Here is a 20215-nt window from a genome sequence, read left to right on the forward strand (position 1 = left end):
TACAACAACCATATTTTGAAGAGGGAGAGGGGACAGGACATTTATTGGCATCTATTGTAAAAGAACAAGAGACAGCATCATTTATAACTGAATTACAATCATCTTCAAATAGGGTTGATAATACTCCAGAGATATTGGAGGTATTCAGGGAACTTTATCAGGCACTATATAAGTGCAGGGTATCCTACTCGGAGGAGTCCCTGAATAGATTCTCTGACACTATTGATCTACCAAGTATTTCAAATGATGAACAGGTGGCTATGGAAGGCCCATTAAAATTGGACGAGCTAAGAAATGCAGTATCTAACCTACCTAATAATAAAGCACCAGGACCAGATGGTCTTCCAGGGGAAATATATAAAAAATTATGGGGATGTATTGTTACCTGAACTGCTCGATCTCTTTAACTATGCCATGGAGGTGGGTTCATTACCCCCCTCTATGAACGAAGCAGTAATTATTGTTTTATTGAAACCTGATAAGGACCCAAGTAACCCTGATTTATATCGTCCAATATCTTTGTTAACATTAGATATTAAGTTGTTGGCAAAGGCATTGGCGACTAGACTATCAAGATGCATTTCAAAACGAATCCATTGTGATCAATCAAGCTTTATTCATAATAGATCCACAGCAAATAATATCCGACGGCTATTCCTAAATTTACAACTCGAAACTGATAACATGGGAAATAGAGCTATAATGTCACTAGATGCGTCTAAAGCATTTGACAGTATAGAGTGGGTCTTTTTGTGGAAATGCTTAAACGCTATGGGTTTGGTCCCAGATTTATGAAATGGATACAACTTTTGTATGACTCTTCAAGTGCAAGGGTACAGGTGAATGGATGTGTATCGGCCCCTTTTTCACTGTCCAGAGGGACGAGGCAGGGTTGTCCCTTATCCCTGCTTCTTTTCGCTCTGGCCATTGAACCACTAGCGGAGGCTATTCTCCCCTCTACAAATATTGTGGGATTTCGCAGATCTACAGGTGAAGATAAGATAGCACTCTATGCGGACAATACTCTAGTGTTTCTAGGGGATACGGGTCCATCCCTATCTGCAGTTAAGTCTTTAATAGACCTGTATGGATCCTTCTCGGGATTCAATATCAACTGGGACAAATCCATAATGCTGTCTGTGGATCCTGTGCACATGGGACATCCACACTAGGAATATACTCCCTCTTATTGCTAAATGTAGACAACAGAGTAAAACATGGAGTCAATTTCCATTGTCTATGGTGGGGAGGGTGAATTTGGTGAAGATGGTGTGGATGCCCCCTTATGTGTTATATGTATTGCATAACTGCCCCATATGGCTGATGTTACGATTATTTAGGACTATTGATTTGGTTTTTAGGGATTTTGTGTGTAAAGGTGGAAAACCTAGAATTAGACTAGAAATATTACAACAGTCCATAGATAAGGGGGGAATCGTGATACCAAATGCAAGATTATACTTTATCGCATCACAACTACAACATTGGCATGGTTGGGAGGTAATGGACATGGAAGACCCTACACAGAAGATAACTTCTCAATTTAAAAAATATCCCTTAGTTCCACTAATAGTAGCTCACCATTTTTAAAATAAAAAAAGGTTCCCTACTTTCTACTTGATTCATAGGGTATGGGAAGCAGTGCGAAATATCACTCAGCATGGGGGGTATACAAAACATATGCCCATATGGGATAACTTTTATCTTTAAGAATTGAATAGACTATCGGGATTTTCAGATTGGAAAAGGGCAGGCATAATATTTTTGTACCAGATATATGAAGATGTTCTACTTCCTTTTAATATATTAAAATACCACTATCAGTTAACGAACAATAACTTCTACCAATGTCTTCAAATATGCATTACAAATTCAAAGCTCAAAAATCCAATTACAGTATGAACACTCTAAAATGCTAACAAAGGCAACCTTGGTCGTCTGTACGAAACAAGGAATAATAGGAGATCTTTACTAGCTTTTTATTATACATAGGGCTCATTATACCCCACAAAAACTCTACGCTTGGGGAAAATACATAACACCGTTATGCCCGCGATGCTCTCTATTTAATATTTCTCTTCTCCATATGCTCTGGCGATGTCCAAAGCTTCATTGTTACTGGGAAAAAATATTTATAACCTTAAATTTATTATGCTCCACTGAGATAACAGGGATGCCCAAACTTGCATTACTGGGAATAATACCTGATGGAGCATTACCAGTAGAGATGCATACTATGCGGATAAGATCCCTATACTTAGCACGTAAAGTTATTCTACAAAAATGGTCATCCGTTGATCCCCCAACCCATAAACAAGGGTTGAGAAACTTAACTACATACTTAAAAGAGAAAAATTTAAATATAAGTATAGAGGTACACCCCAAAGGTTTGGTAAAATATGGTAACGGTGAATAGAACCTAGTAATGAATTTTATGATGGTTTATCTAGTAGATAAGAGTAAAGGTAGGGGATAGATGGGAGTAAAGGGCTGAGGTAGAGGGGTGGGGAGTATATGAGAGAAGAAATTATTATGTAAAAGAAAGATAATTAGCTACCATAGTCTGACGATTGACATTAAGGGAGCTCAATTTGATGAGTGAAATGTATTTATGCTCCTATTATGTTTTGTTTATTATATGTTAAGTTACTTTAATCTGAGAGGTGCAAGGTTTGTTTGGTTTATGTGTTTTCTTATTTCTTGAAACTTAATTAATTAACTTGATATATTATTTGTTTGTATGCTTAATAATAAAAATAAAAAAAATTATTTGCTTAAAAAAAAATATTCCCCAACTGCTCTTTATATAAAAATGATTATGGTATTGACTCTGTATGAGGCTCTCTGCAATTCAGAGGAAATTGTTCTAACAGAGGTAATGGATAGATTTACAAGTCTATATACACAGGTTCTTCACTTATAACTGCGCCTACTATACTTATTAGTCTACTTATGGGATTCCATCTTCACAAGATATGGTTGTGATACGTTGTGAACATTCAATCTATGAGTCTATATTTTTATACATTGGGGCTGATTTACTAAAACTGGAGAGTGTAAAAAACAATATTTTTTAATTTATGCTATAAAACCTGTCCAATGAAAAAAAAAATGAAAAAAATTCTAATTTCTTCATAAATGTGTGCCAATACATTATGTATTCTGCTACATGTTTTTGGTAAAGAAAATCCCAAAGCGTGTATATTGATTGGTTTGCGCAAAATCCAAGGAAAGAATGTAAATCTAATATTCTGAGGCTGAGGCCAGTTTACCACTTCAACTTTGGATGGATCAGTGGCCATGCCTTCAGCAAAAAGCAATGTGACCCACATGGGTGACTGATGACCTGCAGAGCTTGTGCTTATCTGCTGACAACTTCAATCCCTCTTTTAGGTGATAAAAGACTTGCATGAGTTGTTTTTCATACTTTTCTACTGTAACACAATAATGTTATCGAGGTACACAATACCTGGGTACTAGATCACTCAAAACTTTTTCCATTAGCTTATAAAATGCTGCAGGTGCACTTCTCATGCCTTGTGGCATGCAAGTAAATTGATAGAAGCCCAAAGGACAAATAAAGGCTGTCTTCTCCTGATCTTCAGGTACCATGGGAATTTGGTAGTATCCAGACAGTGAACCAACAATTTCCATGTTAAGCCTCCAGAGCTTCTTCAATTCTGGACATTGTATACTGATCGGTATTGTCCTCTGATTTAGAGTTCTGTACTCTACACACAGGCAGGTGGATCCACATTTTTTCCTTGCAACCACAATGGGGGAGGAATAGGGACCCTTAATATCCACAATGATACACTGGTCTTTCTTCCGGTATAGTCTTTGTCTTTGCTCATTCACATATTTTGTTCTCCTACCTCTGGGGTCTCTCTCTGAAGGGAGTAGCATCAATTAGTCTAAAAGTGTGTTGACCACTCTTCGCAGACCCTATATCCATATCATCTGTAGAAAACAACTCTGGCAAATCTGATAATTGATGTGTTAGTTTCCTGTTCCAGAGCCAAACCAACTTCAGGTCACTCAAATCAAATTTAAGGGTAAAAGCTGTATTTCTGACATGGACTATGCACATTTCAACATAGGTGTTAACACCCAGCACAGGGTGACATTTAGCTAGAACTTGGTGATGACCAATTATGACAGAATGGGGAGAACACTTTTTCACAGTCACAACTGTAGATAATTCCACTCTGGCTCTCCAGTCCTTCCTCTCAGGAATCAACATCCACCCTTCTTTGTTCATCATCTCTTCAGGAGTTTCCACAAGGATATAACTTCCCTCCTCAAGCAGCTCAGGGGCAGTACTGGAGGCTACTCTCAGCAATCTCTTTCCCCCGGTGATACACCACTCCATTCCAATAGGACATCACAGAGCTCTTGAAGTTCACATGGGATATCAACTTGCTCGAAAGAAACAGTCCATCCTCCTTCAAGAAACTTCTGGAAGGAATCAAGTATAATTAATGACCAGTATCACTGAAGGAGATGTGCTTGAATTACCTGTGTCAGCACAGACAAGAGCCATATTCTCCAAAGGAAGAACACCCTTGTTAAATCTGGAACTGTCACAGTTACTTGCAGGCTTCCATCAACAGGATATTGTTTAGTGTTCTCCAACTAGCCTGGAACACAGCTTTTTAGCAGCAGGAACCATAGTGTGGCACTGGAATTAAGAGTTGGCATATCTACTCTGCGTTTGTCCCTAGTAGGGTTGCATCTGTCATGAAACCGGACCCCTAACTACCAGAAGTGGCCTTCAGATGCCTAATCTGACTCTAGCATATGATGGTTTTTGAACCCTGAGCTAAAACTAGCTATAGAATCCCAGAGCAGAAGGAGCAGGGTGAACTAGACCAACAGGAGCTGCATATAAACGCTTTTTTTTTCTTTTTTGTTTAAGTATATTTTTATTCATTTTCAAAAATATAGTTTTAATAGGCACTTTTCAATGTAACATTGAGTACATACTGAATTTGTAGAACATATGGCCGAACATGGCCAGCATAGTAATAAAACAATACCATAACCCACAGACCCCCAGATGGAGGAGAATGTCACAGAATAACATAGCAATATTTCTTTAGAAGGACCACACTGGGCCCCTAAGTATGTACACTTCAAACATAACAAGAAGAGCTGACATCCAAGCCTTACAAACACAAACACACACAAACACTTAACCACCACTCAAACCTTTCCATCCCCTCCATCACCATTAAACTTAAGAATTAGGAAGCCTACAATCATGGCATATTGCAAACCACAGTCACATTGATATGGGCTCATGTCAACCACCTACTACTGTTGAGAGAGCAGAGTGTCTTTCTAAAATGAGTCCGCAATATCAAGCCAGGGCTGCCAAATCTTAAAAAACTTTTTGGGGCAAGCCCTACCATTATAAACGAGCTTGAAAATAGGTAACACTTTATTCACCATGCTGTAAAAGGTTTTTATATCCGGAGCAGAGGCATTTTTCCATCGTAGCAGAATCGATTTCCTAGCAAAAAAATAATAATACATGCACAAGAGTTTGAGCATGAGTCGGGTGTATAAAGTAATTTAACACACCAAGCAGTCCGGCTTCAGGAGTATGAGGTACAAGTAAATGTAATGTGTTATCAAAGAAAGAAAATATGTCCTTCCAATATGACGACAAGGCAGGGCAGGACCAAAACATTTGCATATAAGCTCTACTGCAATAAATAGGTTCACCCACTAACATATAGCAATGTGACAGCTAGACACACACACACTGTCAGTGTCACAGACCGAACTAACTGGTATAATACATGTGAGATAACAACAAGGGAACAGATATATTTCTGTCACAAGTTGTTAAACATATACAAATGTACACCCAGAAGTTATGGGCGACAATAGTATACTATTACCATAGGAACACTTTCCTAATAACCCCTGTTTCTGGTCTAGAATAGCAACATTTCTTCCATGCAGACATGTGGTATCAGCATCTCTTTCTCTCTCTCCACTTCCTCATTCTGGGGTTTCCAAGCCAGTCCACCAGAGACAGGAAGTGCTGATACATAATTATACTTAACTCTGTAATAGCTAGGTTATTCACAAATACAAACAGTAGAGGACAACAGATCCCTACACAAGCTAAAATATTGGACCAAGATGGGCTGATCCTTCACTAAGAACTTTTAGTATTGAGAGACCTGCCTGTCACTTGACTTACTGTAAACTGGGTCAACCCCAGTCTTCAATGAACAAGTACATATAGCATATGCGGGGTGTAAGAATCTGAAAAACCTCAAGACAAAAAGTGAACACCGAAAACAGCTGTACATTTTTTATACAGAGTTTTTTAAACATGCTGGAAATCTTTGCATATAATGATTGCGTATTGTGCCTGGCTACTTCTGTCCAGTTTCCCCTAGAGGGATGGAAATTAACATTTCATGATAAGACCACATCTGTTCATATATGAGCCAGGGAGAGAATGCAGCAACTAAAATGAGTATAAGCAAATTTCTCATACCACCATAAAGGGTAAGTCTAGGCCCAATCGGGATGAGCGACATACTGTGGGCTTACCTTGCTCCCAAAGAAAATGAAGCTATGCAATTTCTTTCTTGCTCCTCCAGCATGTTCAGAGCCACCCCTGGAATGGGAGGAAATGATTTGCACCACTGAAAATCATGTAATACATATATATCAGCAAGCAAATGAAGGGATGGAGGGTAAGTTGGAAGGGGGGTGGTAGTTGGGGAAGGGGGCAAACAGAAAGAAAGTAGAAATTGCTGTGGAGACTAGCATTGATGAAGCACAAGTGCACTTGAACTGCAGAAATTATCTTTTTTTTAAACTTACATTGGTCCAGGCTTGTAACATATAATTCTTCATATCTCACAACCGGGGGACTTACTGGGGATGCAGAAATTGACAATGGTCTCTTCTGGGTTTTGACTGAATGACTTGCCTTCTGTATACTGAACACTGGGGGTGCTCCTTTAGTAACCCTACCAGTAATAGAATGCCTTGTATTTTTTCTAATGAATACAATGCATTTTCTGATCAGCTAACATGGAGATCATGACATCATTCACCCCTCCTATCTTTCTTATCCAATCAAATTTGCCTTGTAATTATTATAAAAAATACAAGATGTTCCCTGAATGGGGCAGATGCCAAGCAAGCGACCATCTGTGTTCATTATACAGAAAACTGGTCACTCCAGCAGCACCCGGGAAGAGACCATCGCTGACTGAATGTATCAAAGGCTACTACAGTGAATTTTTGCATCCACAGCAGCCTTCTGGATGTGAGCTATGTAGGATAAGATATAACCAAGCTAAATTAATGTAAGATCAAAAAAGAATTCCTGGAGCTCAGCACAAGTTTGTCAATGTGTGCTTCATAAAAAAAATGTGTCTATGTCCAGTTTGTTATTCTTTACATACTGTACATGAAGAGAGTTGTATGTGTACAATACATATGTAAAAAAAATGTTGTCTATTTAGCAAAAATTTGCAGGCAGATATAGATAGCCATTTTAAATCAAAGCAGTTTCAGTGCTGAACAGTTTCCGATTACTTTTAGTAAAGGCAAGGCAAGTATAGATTTTAAAAGGGCTGTCTTTTAGCAGGTTAGATTTCATGTGAAAAGCTCAGGTTAAGGGTTAAAGGTTAAGGAAATGATCAGGTGTTACAGTCAGGTCAAGGGTTCATTTAAAGTTTAGGCTATATTTTAGGTGAGCCATTCTCAACTAGGGTTCTGTGGAACCCTAGGGTTCCTCCAGAGAATGCTAGGGGGTTACTTAAGCTTTGGATGATTGACCGCTCAATTGATGGTGACTGGATAGTTTTGGACCTAGCACCATATTGCAGAGCTAGCAGCATGAAACTAATGATCTTTTCACCTGTCTGTATTAGTGGCATTCTAACCACCACTGTAGTGAGGCATTCTTCCCACTAGCCACCAATATAGGGGTCATGTTCCCCCTGATCCCCAAAAGTTGGTTGCAGCAAGGGTTTCCAAATTATTTCAAAGGTTCCTCCTTGTTAAAGAAAGGTTAAGAAAGATTGTTTGAGGTTGGGTTCACACTGTTGCGAAATGGATGCGGCTTTCTCCGCATCCAATATACATGTCAGGAGATTGTGGCCAGCTCTCTATGGAGCTGGTTCAGACATCTCCGGAGTGGCTCCAGTGCAAATTACACAGGCATCCTGTGCGTCTTCTGGTCTATTTCAGGTCTGAATTCAGCCAAAAATTCGGACTGAAATCGGACCTGAAACAGTGAATGGGGATGCACCAGACCCCTGTTGTGAGTTGCTCCATGTTTCAGTGTGAACCCAGCCTTATGCCCTGTACACACGATAGGATTTTCCTTGTTGTCGGAAATTCTGACCGTGTATAGGCTCCATCACACATTTTCCATAGGAATTTCCGACACACAAAGTTTGAGAGCTTGCTATAAAATTTTCCGACAACAAAATCCGTTGCCTGAAATTCTGATCATGTGTACACAAATCCGACGCACAAAGTGCCACGCATGCTCAGAATAAATTAAGAGATGAAAGCTATTGGCTACTGCCCCGTTTATAGTCCCGACGTACGTGTTTTACGTCACCGCGTTCAGAACGATCTGATTTTACGACAACTTTGTGCGACCATGTGTATGCAAGACAAGTTTGAGCCAACATCCGCCGGAAAAAATCCATGGATTTTGTTGTCGGAATGTCCGATCAATGTCCGACCGTGTGTACAGGGCATACGGCTTTAGGTGAAGGGATGGCTAAGTGTGAGGGATAGGGGATAAGGGCCAGGGGGTATAGGGATTCAAGTTTCATTACAATAATTTCTGTCATTGAAGTCCTTGTGCGGGATTCTTGACCTGGAACAGCAGCATAAAGACCAAACAGCAAACTAGAAAAAAGTAAGTAACATAAAAATGACTTCCACATTTACTATAGAACAACCTTTTATTCTCACCATTTTTAACATGGGGGAACCTTGGGGGGAACCTTTGAAATAACTTTTGGGCTCTAATAATTACTATATCTACAACTCACAGTACATTAGTGTGATGGTTACTTGGAAGCATACTTCTTACATTATGGTCATTGAGAAGAATCCCCCCTTACAGATAGCTAAAAATGTCAGTGTAGCCAATGGTTACTCATCTGAGAAGAAGTCATCCATTGCTTAAGGAACCCTTATGCAGCGTACACACGAGCGGCCTTTTTGACCGGACTGGTCGCCGGACCGAGTCCAGCAGACAATCCGATCGTGTGTGGGCTTCATCGGACCTTCAGCGGACTTTTCCAGCGGAAAATCTGATAGATGCTTCAAATCTTTCCGACGGACTCGAGTCCGGTCGAAAAATCCGCTCGTCTGTATGCTAGTCCGACGGACGAAAACCCACGCTAGGGCAGCTATTGGCTACTGGCTATCAACTTCCTAATTTTAGTCCGGTCGTACGTCATCACGTACAAATCCGTTGGACTTTGGTGTGATCGTGTGTAGGCAAGTCCGTTCGTTCAAAAGTCAGTCGGAAGTCCGTCAAAAGTCCGACGAAAGTCCGCCGGAATGGCCGTCGGACTTTTGTTGCCGAAAAGTCCGCTCGTGTGTACGCGGCTTTAGGAACTCCCATAGAAACCCTAGGGTTGCATGGAAGCCTGTATGAAAAAGGCTGCTATAGAACAATAACCAGTAGGCCAGACATCATGGTTTGATACTAGCCTGCAAGATTAAATGCGGCAAGTTTATTAAAACATTATAATATATCAATATATTACACAATATCACGTATTGTCACTATATATATATAAAACTAAGTGAAATCACTAAGAACTTACCCTTGGCGTCATCCAATGTCACACATCTGTTGTCTGGAATCCTTCCAAGCCGGGGGGACTTGGTGACTTTATCAAGTTCTGTGCATTCTGGAATTCTCCGTAATGATGTATTTGATGCTCTTAAATAAAGAGTGCAAATGAGGTTACTTGAGATCTCAAAGTGAAGCTAACAATACTAAATCACATGGGGTAAACAAGCTCCACCAACAACTCTTATCATTTTTGCCTGGTTGCTGGCACATTGAATCACATGCTGGCTTCCTATATCTCCTGGGTCCTACCTAGTGAGCTGTACTAAATAGAAATGCAAGTTGTAATCAATTGTCACCATCGGTATAGAGCAGGGATCTCCAATCTTTCTAAACATAGGGTCAGTTTATTGTCCATCAGACTTTAGGGGGTCGGACACTGGCCAGTGGGGGTAGAAAATGATGCGGGGTGAGAGTAAACAACGCTGCATCATTGGTATTAGTGGGAGGAATAATGTTTCACCATTGAAGTCGGTGGGAGGAATAGTGCCAAATATCAGCGGGAGGAATACTGCCCCATAAAGGGCCGGATAAAGGCAAGCAAAGGGCCGCATCTGGCACTTTGGCCGCAGTAAGAGACCACTGTTAATGAGCCATGAAGATTCCCTATGATGTAAAATAAGCTGCAAAAGGTAGTCACTTTTGCAAAGATCTTGATTGCGGAAAAGAAGACACAAACTACTACAACTATAAAATGTGGGCCATTCAACCCAGAGTGCTCCCCAGAGATATATAAACTATTTGGGGTGTATTTAATACAAATTTGCATAGCTATTCATCCCGTGACACTGCATGTACATTTGTTCAATGCGAATGGGTGCAAAAATCTAATGTTATAAGGCTGTTTTTTCTCCAGGTCGAATGTTATTAATTCATACAGAATAGAGTGAACCAGGAAAATACTGAATTATGGCCACTAGATTGAGCAGACGATCAAAGGAAATAAATATTTGTTTAGTACCATCAGCTCGATCTGGTGGCCATAATGCAGTATTTTTAACATTTGACCTGGAGAGAAAACAACCTAATAGTATTTGAGTTTACCTCAATATGCAAAAGAACAAATGTACACGCTATGCCAATTTGTTTAATAAATATACCCATTTTTTTATTTTTATTTTTTTAATAAATATACCCCTTCACCTTGTGGAAAGTGTTAAATATATAAAGTGAAAATATATATTGCCAATGGCAGCAGATTTAGCCAAACCTGAAAGTGAATCTAAAGTCCAAACCTTTTGGCTTTGGAAAGAATGGTTAGGAGTTAGAACTTTTGTCAGGTTTTTATTGCTGTCTGTGTCCCCGCTAGGGAGATTAACTCTCTCTATTTATCCTGGTGACCGCTATCACCGAAATTGAAAGAATCATCACCAGTACAGGAACAAAGCGCAGACCTTCCAACAGGGAGACTTAATCTGATAACAGCTAATTTTTCTCAGTTTGGAGGGAGTTCATTGCACTTCCCATTGTGTTTACAGGACAGGAAGTGAAGAGAAATCTCCCCGATGGTACACAACTGGCAGATTGTTAACCATTCCCTAATCTATCCAAAATGAAATAAAAGTTTTGGTTTTACAGTAGGTATACTGAAACTTTTTTTATGGAAAAAAATCAATAGAAGGTAGTACGTGACCTGTTGTATGTAGGAGTGTTTTAATATATAGCAGAATAGTAGAAACAAAAGGACACATACACTGACACCGCTCCGTCCACCAGAAGCGAAGAATGTGCTAACTGTGTGTATTAGTCATACCAAGTACCACTCTGCCAGCTTAATGTTATACAAGTTTCTGCAACTTGCCAGGAACAAATTAGTTACACATTGGTATGATCAGGCATATGAAAAAGCAGCAGTGTTCTGAAATTCTTACTCTGATTTCACTGCACACTGTGAGCTTCTTGAAGTGTGCAGTAGAAGCTGAATCATGTCTGTTAGCCTCATTTGCTGACTGAAAGACGTCCAGCATCATCTAGTCCCCGTCTCCCCCAGCCTGACTGTTCCTAGCTCACCCCTTTATATAATCCTATTTTATACTTTTACCCAGCACATAACCAACACTTCAATCTCTTCACTCTAAATAAAAGAACCCCTCTCCATTAAGGCCAAAACTCTCAGCACATTATGGAAATGAATTGTATAAAATTTACAGTGTTATTTTAAGAACTCCACATTGGTTTAAGGTGTTGCAGGAGGCATATTACTTGTCCAATGCTATTGCTCCATTTGGTAATATATCTTATAGTTATAGTACTCTAGGGCCCCCCTGTGCTTATAGCATACCTTCCAGCTTTTTGAGATGGGAACGAGGGACACCTATTAGCAAAAGTATGTATGCATAGGCCACGCCCCCTTAAAGGAGAATTATACCAAAAAAATGATTAGTTAAATCCACAAGAGATTTTTTTTTTTTTTACCACTACTATTCCTTTATATTGGCTTTTGAAATTTACAAATGCAGTAATTTAGAAATTGGATGAAAGGTTTAGCACTGGGAAACACTCTTTGAAAGATAAAAAGTGCATTTTATATACAACTTAATAGGTCAGACCAAAATGAGGGACAGATGAGGAGGAAAGAGGGACAGAGGGACTTTGTTCCAAATCAGGGACAGTTCCTCAAAATCATGGACAGTTGTTATAGGCCCCATGGACTATTGCAAACCAATACATTCTATATGGCATTATTATTATTTGTCTCTAAGGCTATAGGATATATAGCATGATAGAGCCTTCTTAAAAGGTATTCAAATGTCTCATTCCATCACATATCCCAAAAAAAGGATCACTCCTCATTTAACCAATTGTCGACAGTATACTGCATATATACGGTGGCAAAGCGCCTCCCCTGGGCAGGATCACGTACCTGTACACAATCCTGCACTTTCGGGTCTGGGGGAGCAAACGCCTGCTGCCAGCAACCCGCTCGAGTTCGGCGGACGCGATGTCGGCCAGGACCCGCCGATCGCTCGGGACACAGTCAGAGTGGCGGCTGTCTGCCTATGTAAAAAAAGGCAGATCGCCGTTCTGTGAGAAGGAAAGTTTCTGATCCTGTGTTCCTGCAAAGCAGGAACACAGATCTCTGCCTTCCCATAGTAAAAGCACCTCCCCCACAGTTAGCGAACACTTCCTAGGCACACGTTTAACCCTTTGATCACCCAGGATGTTAACCCCTTCCCTGCCAGTGTAATCAGTACTGTGACGGTGCATATTTTTAGCACCGATCACTGTATTAGTGTCACTGGTCTCCCAAAAAGTGTCACTTGGTGTCTGATGTGTACACCGCAATGACGCTGAACACCGCCGCCATTACTAGTACAAAAATAAAATAAAGAAATAAAAATTCCATAAATCTATCTCATAGTTTGTAAATGCTATAACTTTTGCACAAACCAATCAATATACGCTTATTGGGATTTATTTTACCAAAAATATGTAGCAGAATACATATTGGCCTAAACTGATGAAGAAAACAGATTTTTTCAATTTTGTTATTGGATATGTTTTTAGTAGAAAGTAAGAATTATTTTTTTCCAAAATTGTCTGTCTTTTATTGTTTATAGCGCAAAAAAAAAACCCAGAAGTGATCAAATACCACCAAAAGAAAGCTCTATTTATGGGAAAAAAGGAACGTACATTTTATTTGGGTACAGCATCGCATGACCGCACAATTGTCAGTTTTTGTTTTTTTTTTTAACATAAAGTTTTTTATTTAATAAAAGCAAATACAAAAAAAACATACAGATGATACATTATGCAGTGGTTACAGTACAATGTGTACAGATGTTTAGCAGCAGATGTTACAGAACAAGTCCCACAATACATATATACCTATGGAAACACCAGAAGTAGGTCAGTAGGAACAATGATGGGGGGGGGAGGGGCATACATGAATTGAGAATTTTGTGGCTACGTCCCTTCTAAAACCTCCTCGTCTTTCCCTTAATAGTATACTAGTAACTTCAGCTTCGTGTAAAGTATAGCTATATACTATATAGGCCTAGGGGGGCTCCCTTGATTCACAGTTGACCCATCGTGGGGATCAATGAAGTGTAAATAAATTACATCAGTCAGAGTCGACATGCCCACTGCGCAGGAGGGGGAGTCCTGTGCCCGCGTGTTAACTCTCATTCCAAGTCTAGGTGTTCCGCACCTATCCAGGGATCCCAGATTTTCCCAAATTTTTTTTGGGCAGTTGCGACTTAGATACGTTAGCTTATATATCGGCAATGCCTTATTAATGAGATTTTTCCAAAAGCCTATCGATGGGGGGGCAGATCCCTTCCAATGTAGCAAGAGCGCCTTTCTGGCGTAGAAGGCTGCGTAGAATATAAAGAGTTTTTTAGCTCGGGAGGTATCTAGTGTGTCAACTATTCCAAGCAGTAAGGGTATTGGATCACAGGGAACTTTTAATTTGCCAATTCGATTTAACGTATTAACCACGCCTCTCCAAAACGCCTGTATATAGCGGCAAGACCAAACCATGTGGAAGAAGGAACCTTCCTCCGCTGCACATTTGGGACATACCGGGTTATTAGTAGGGTATATTTTGGCTAGACGCTGAGGGGAGAAGTAGGCTCTGTGCAAAAATTTTAGCTGAGTGAATCTGCCTCTGGCAGAGATCACTAGGGGCAAGTATTGCTGGATACCCTCCTCCCAGTAGATTGGATAGGATCCTTCCTTCACCCTCCTCGCCCAACAGTCGCTCAAGCCCAGTAGTCATGAGCGTCGGGGGTGTGGGAAATTGGGAGTGGTAGGCATGTCGAAGCTGTAGGTATCTGAAGAACATGTTGTTGGGTAGTCTCTTTTGTTGTTTTAAGGTATCAAAGGGAAGTAGGCCATCTCGTGACACTATGTCCGCCACGGTGGTTATTCCGTAACGGGCCCATAGCACAGGGTCCGGGATGGTCTGGAAGTGCGATAGCCACGGGTTTCCCCACAGGGGAGTGCGGGGGGACCAGCTGTCCGCCCCCCTAATCTTGCCTCTAACCGTCTCCCAAACCTTCAAAGTAGTTTTCATTGAGGTGGTAACACCAGAGTTAGATCTGGGCCCTCTGTGTATCAGGTTTCTCAATTCTGAGTATGAACCCAGCAAAGCCGCCTCCAACGTGGAAGCAGGGTTCGCTGGTTCCCCAGACAGCCACCAGCGGAGGGTAACCAACACCGCCGCCCAATAGTACTTTTGGAAACACGGTAAAGCAAGTCCCCCCAACGTCAGAGGGAGTTGTAGAGTGGATTTAGAGATTCTAGGTATGCTACCGTTCCATATAAATGCAGTGATCACGGTGTCAATTTTTTTAAAAAAGGTATTCGGTATGTGTACCGGTGTCTGTCTGAAGACATAAAGAAATTTTGGTAATATGGACATTTTTATCAAGTTTACTCTGCCTACTGGGGTTAGGGGCAGTGTTTTCCAAATGGTGCATTTTTGGGTCAGAGTAGACATTATAGGAGATAGGTTAAGGGGAATAAACTGCGCAAAATCTCTGTGTATTTCTATTCCCAGATACCTAAATTGGGAGACTATTCTGAGGGGAGTATTGGCAGGTATCGAGGCTTCCCCCGGGTGCAATGCAAAAATTACCGATTTGGTCCAGTTAACACAGACGCCAGAGAATCCACCAAAGGTGTTAATAAGTGACAGGGCAGCCCCCAGGGAATCGCTGGTATTCCTAAGGTACAGCAGAGTGTCATCCGCGTATAGGGATATCTTTTCGAGTACCGTACCAATCATAATTCCGGTAACTGAAGGGGAGGATCGAAGAAGGATTGCCATTGGTTCTATGGCCAGGGCGAACAGAGCAGGGGAGAGTGGGCAGCCCTGCCTGGTACCCCTGTGCAGATAGAAGGGTGGCGAGATCGTCGTTCCCGTACGAACCCTAGCTCGTGGAGAGGTATAAAGGGTCTGTACCCAGGATATGAATTTGGGACCAAGGCCGAATCGACGCAGGACCTCCCATAGATAACACCACTCTACTGAGTCGAATGCTTTCTCAGCATCCAGGGAGGCCACTGCGTCGGATTCTGTCAGATACTCCCCGGCACCCATGACCGTGTACAGTCTACGAAGGTTAATGTCTGTCCCTTTACCTGGCATAAAGCCAGTTTGATCTTCATGAACCAAATTATGTATAACTCCACAATTGTCAGTTTAATTAACGCAGTGCCGTATCGCAAAAAATGGCCTGGTCATAAAGGGCGGTAAACCTTCTGGAGCTGAAGCGGTTAAGGACAGTGGGCAGAGCCATGCTAATAATTTCTCACTTTTTGATTCCTTGAGTCTCTTCTCACCATACCCTGAATGGTTTATCGTCTTGTTGGGTCCCAAACCCTACTCCATAGGAGCTATGGTTTTCATACACTGCACTGATGGCCAAAAAACCTGAAACAGTTGTGGAATGCAGTGTGGAATAAATGGCTCTATAATATTAGGCTTTATTTGCACTATACACCAGCGGTTCTGTGCTTGCATCTGGCAGATGAGGCATAAAGGGTGATTTTCATGGCTCCCCCCACTTTCCTGAAAAAAAGAATAATCCTCTTATTTTTGGGATATGTGATGAAATGAGACACGTTAATACCTACAGTTATATGAAGGCTTTACTGTGTTACACGCTGATTTGCTTGGAGGGCTTTTTGATTCCTTTAGTCCCTCAGCATAACCTGTATAGTTTATACTGTCACTAAAGGACAAATGCTGAAGAAAGTCAATATTGAGGAAACTCACCAAAAATTTGCACATCCAGATACAGCTTTATTACAAAATCAAATAAAAGGAATGGTCATCAAGCCAACGTATCTCAGGCCAAAGCCATTCTCCTTTCATCAGAGGGAATACACAGTGTAGCACCCTGATGTTTAGGCAGGGTTTCTATTAAATTTATTTGCCAAGTGATAGTTGCCTTGGCCAATTGATAGGAGGTCAATTGATTTCACCCTAATTCTGGAATTGCTGCACTTCTCTCTTCTGTCACTAGATAGCCGGGTATCTGGTGGCATTAGATAAGACAAGGGCATTGCAAGAACAGATTAGGAATGAATGGGGTGTATCAGCCAATGAGTAGGGATTTTCTTGGGTCCCTTGGCCTGCTGGAAGAGCCTATTTATTTGGGTGGAGTCAGGTGATCGGCGTTCTGTGCCACCTCGACGGCTGTCTGGGTGGACATGTGTTGTATTGCCCCAGGCCGCTAGGCCAGAAACCTAAGGCCTATCCCAAGGACATCTGGCTGCTAAGCTATCTGAGAGCCTATCAAGAAGTAGTGCAGGGTTGGGACTGCGGGCTTTTAGTCCAACCAGAAGTAATGGTCCCGCCGGCCGTGGAATCTGTCATGGTCGGAGGTTGAGGGGAAGCTGTTGCCACAAAGGGACCATCCACCTTGCTACCGGAGACCACAGTGGGTGAGCTGAGGCAAGTACAAGAGCAGACTTCTCGCCAACCAGGGAAGGTGAAGAAGTGGGAAAGCATCAGCAAGTGCCAAGTCAGGGACAGCAGAGGTGATGCTTGTGGAGTGACAAGCCAGGGACCTAATGTGTCAGCAGGGGTGAAGCTTGAAGAGTATCTGTGAGTGCCAAGCCAGGGACCCAGCAGTGAAGCGGGGGTGACGCTTGAGCAAGATACTGAGTGCTACAGTGAAAAGGCTCAGGGGATCTAGTTGCTAGTGGATCTGATGTCTGGTGAGAGAGACTGGGAGCTCGTTGAGTGAAGACCCATAGTGAGTTAGTGTGGGATAAAGAGAACTGTTCGTGTTGCAGAAAGTTGAATACCTTTACCGTTAGTAACAGCTACAAGATTGTTGCCATAGGAGACAGAAGTCCTAGCTATACAGAAGTGGTGTCTGGCTAGAGGCCTTCACCTGTATAGCTGTCTACCTATAGATGTCTCGGATTCTGCCAATTAACATTGCATCTACCTAAGGGTGTCCTGGCTCTAATCCTCTCTCCCACAGTTCTGTTTAAGAGACAATAAATCTCTTTGCATTCAAAAAGTGTCTGGCACCCACCTGTTCATCTTGTATTAAACCCACCATGCCTTGTAACCCACTCTACACTGAAGGATGTCAGCTGTCCTTAACTCAATATAGGTCACCATTGGGCTTCAGCAGCCCCGGGACTTTGCTACAACAGTCTGCCAGCAGGTGGTTTGAACTGCTGTTAGCAGCTAGTTTGAGCTGCCCCAAAACATGTTGGCTTGGTGACCATTCCTGTATCTGGTTTAAGAATAAAGCTGTATCTGGATGTGCAATTTTTTGGTTTGGCACCTCAATTTTGATTTTCTTCAGTGGCAGGCTAAGGGGTCAGTGGAGCTTCCCTGCTTATGAGGGGCAGCCTGCCTCCAAACCGGATACCTCAACAGAACTTCCATTTTAATCTTTAAAAAAACAGTCCTGGGGCCCCAGTCCTCCTACTACATTTTTCCAAATTACTATTGGCTGTATGGACATTGATAAGGCTTCCTATCTTGTTGAAGGTGTGTCTGTTATACTGTATATTTGACATTAGTAAATACAAAATACTGACATGCTGACAGGTACCTTATGATATACAAACAATCATGTCATCCCACAAACAAAATACATCTGGATGTGTCTGTGCTTCATAGAGGACTGCAAGAATGTGTATAAATACTGTGTTTTTCCATCTCTTTTAAGTCAAGGACGCTGTGCAAGGCACCCAACATGCTTCTTATAAGCCGATGATGTCATCGTTTATTATTAGGGTGCCGGAGGCTGGCCAGCACGGTGTCCAAGGTTTTAATGCTGCACAATAAAAACATGTGGCTTTGTGTAACAAAATCGTCAGGCTTGATCCACCTGCTGGCTTGTTGACAATTTTTGGGCAATTTTTAGGCATGTCACCCCTGAAGAACCTAGATAGTACCCCAGTTGAAAAGGCTGATATAGATCATGTGCATTCCATTAATGCTTTGTTATTGAGGTTATGGTGCAATGACATGGCAGACAGTATATGCACCTATAAATAACTATGTATGTACCCCTAACAATCCACAAACAGTCACGTTGATCTTGGCCTGTGTGCACAGAATGTCACTCTTGGACTCACCCTGGATATCCCCCAGCTTTCAGCAAGCTGCCTATTGTAACATCTCATGGGATGAGCATCTAAATATGGCTGTTTGTGGCCTGGTATGTCTCATCAAGGCAGGCTAAGCTCCTGGAAATACAACACATATAAAGCTGAGAAAGCCCAGCGCCAAGATAATATCATATTAAAAATTCTCCAATGTTCCCGTCACTGCAGCAAAATAGAACGTGGATAATACAAGACAGAGCAGCTCATGTGTTCCAGCAGATCTTCTAATAGGCAGAGTACAAAGTACAGTGCATACAATAATTTTGCTGTTCAATCTGCATAATGCAGAGCAGAATGTTTTACTACTTCATTTCCAGAACATGCCTGGGCTAAATTAGTGTTGGCACACAACCGCTTTTTGGACAGATTAAAGCATCTGGCTGAGTTCACCTTTGGCACATCTTTCCCCATAAAGTGACCACGCAGAGAAGGAGTCCCGATAGGTTAAAACAAACTGATATTATAAATATTACTGTAGATGCCAAACCTGTAGGCCATGTTCTGCTCCCCTGAAGATTGGCTGAAATACTCCCGTCTTTGTTTACATTCCCATCCTGGCTAGTTTTCTGAAATTATTCAATATGGAATCATTTCATTTTGAAGTTCCTGCTTCGACTTGCATGGGGTTGAGGCAGGGGTTTCAATATGAATATGATTCTATACACACATGTAGGGTACTTTTTATTATTTTTAATAATCATGTCAACAGTAATTCGATTTCTATATTGCCTGTAGTACCTTAACCTCTTGCTGCCAGCCTCACGCATACAGTATCTCACAAAAGTGAGTACACCCCTCACATTTTTGTAAACATTTCATTATATCTTTACAATCTTTACAATGTAAAGTAGTGAGTGCACAGCTTGTATAACAGTGTAAATTTGCTGTCCCCTCAAAAGAACTCAACACACAGCCATTAAATGTCTAAACCGCTGGCAGAAACGTGAGTACACCACTAAGTGAAAATGTCCAAATTGGGCCCAATTAGCCATTTTCCCTCCCCGGTGTCATGTGACTCATTAGTATTACAAGGTCTCGGGTGTGAATGGGGAGCAGGTGTGTTAAAATTGGTGTTATCGCTCTCACTCTCTCATACTGGTCACTGGAAGTTCAACATGGCACCTCATGGCAAAGAACTCTCTAAGGATCTGAAAAAAAACTATTGTAGCTCTATATAAAGATGGCCGAGGCTAAAAGAAGATTGCTAAGACCCTAAAACTGAGCTGTAGCACGGTGGCCTAGACCATACAGCGGTTTAAC

At 41.5% G+C, this 20215-nt stretch overlaps 1 protein-coding gene across 2 annotated transcripts in view; it reads right to left on the bottom strand.

Annotated features, from left to right (window-relative positions):
- PPP1R36 (protein phosphatase 1 regulatory subunit 36) overlaps positions 1–20215 on the bottom strand; it is a 73923-nt gene that overhangs the window by 44172 nt on the left and 9536 nt on the right. For both annotated transcript variants that reach the window (XM_073609521.1, XM_073609520.1), the window contains exons 3-4: positions 9840–9958; positions 6577–6643 (exon numbers count right to left, since the gene is read on the bottom strand). In XM_073609521.1, coding sequence (XP_073465622.1) covers positions 6577–6643; positions 9840–9958 — 186 coding nt within the window. The remainder of the gene's footprint in view (positions 1–6576; positions 6644–9839; positions 9959–20215) is intronic.

Source organism: Aquarana catesbeiana, linkage group LG13 (genome assembly GCF_042186555.1).
Source record: "Aquarana catesbeiana isolate 2022-GZ linkage group LG13, ASM4218655v1, whole genome shotgun sequence".
NCBI lineage: Eukaryota > Metazoa > Chordata > Amphibia > Anura > Ranidae > Aquarana > Aquarana catesbeiana.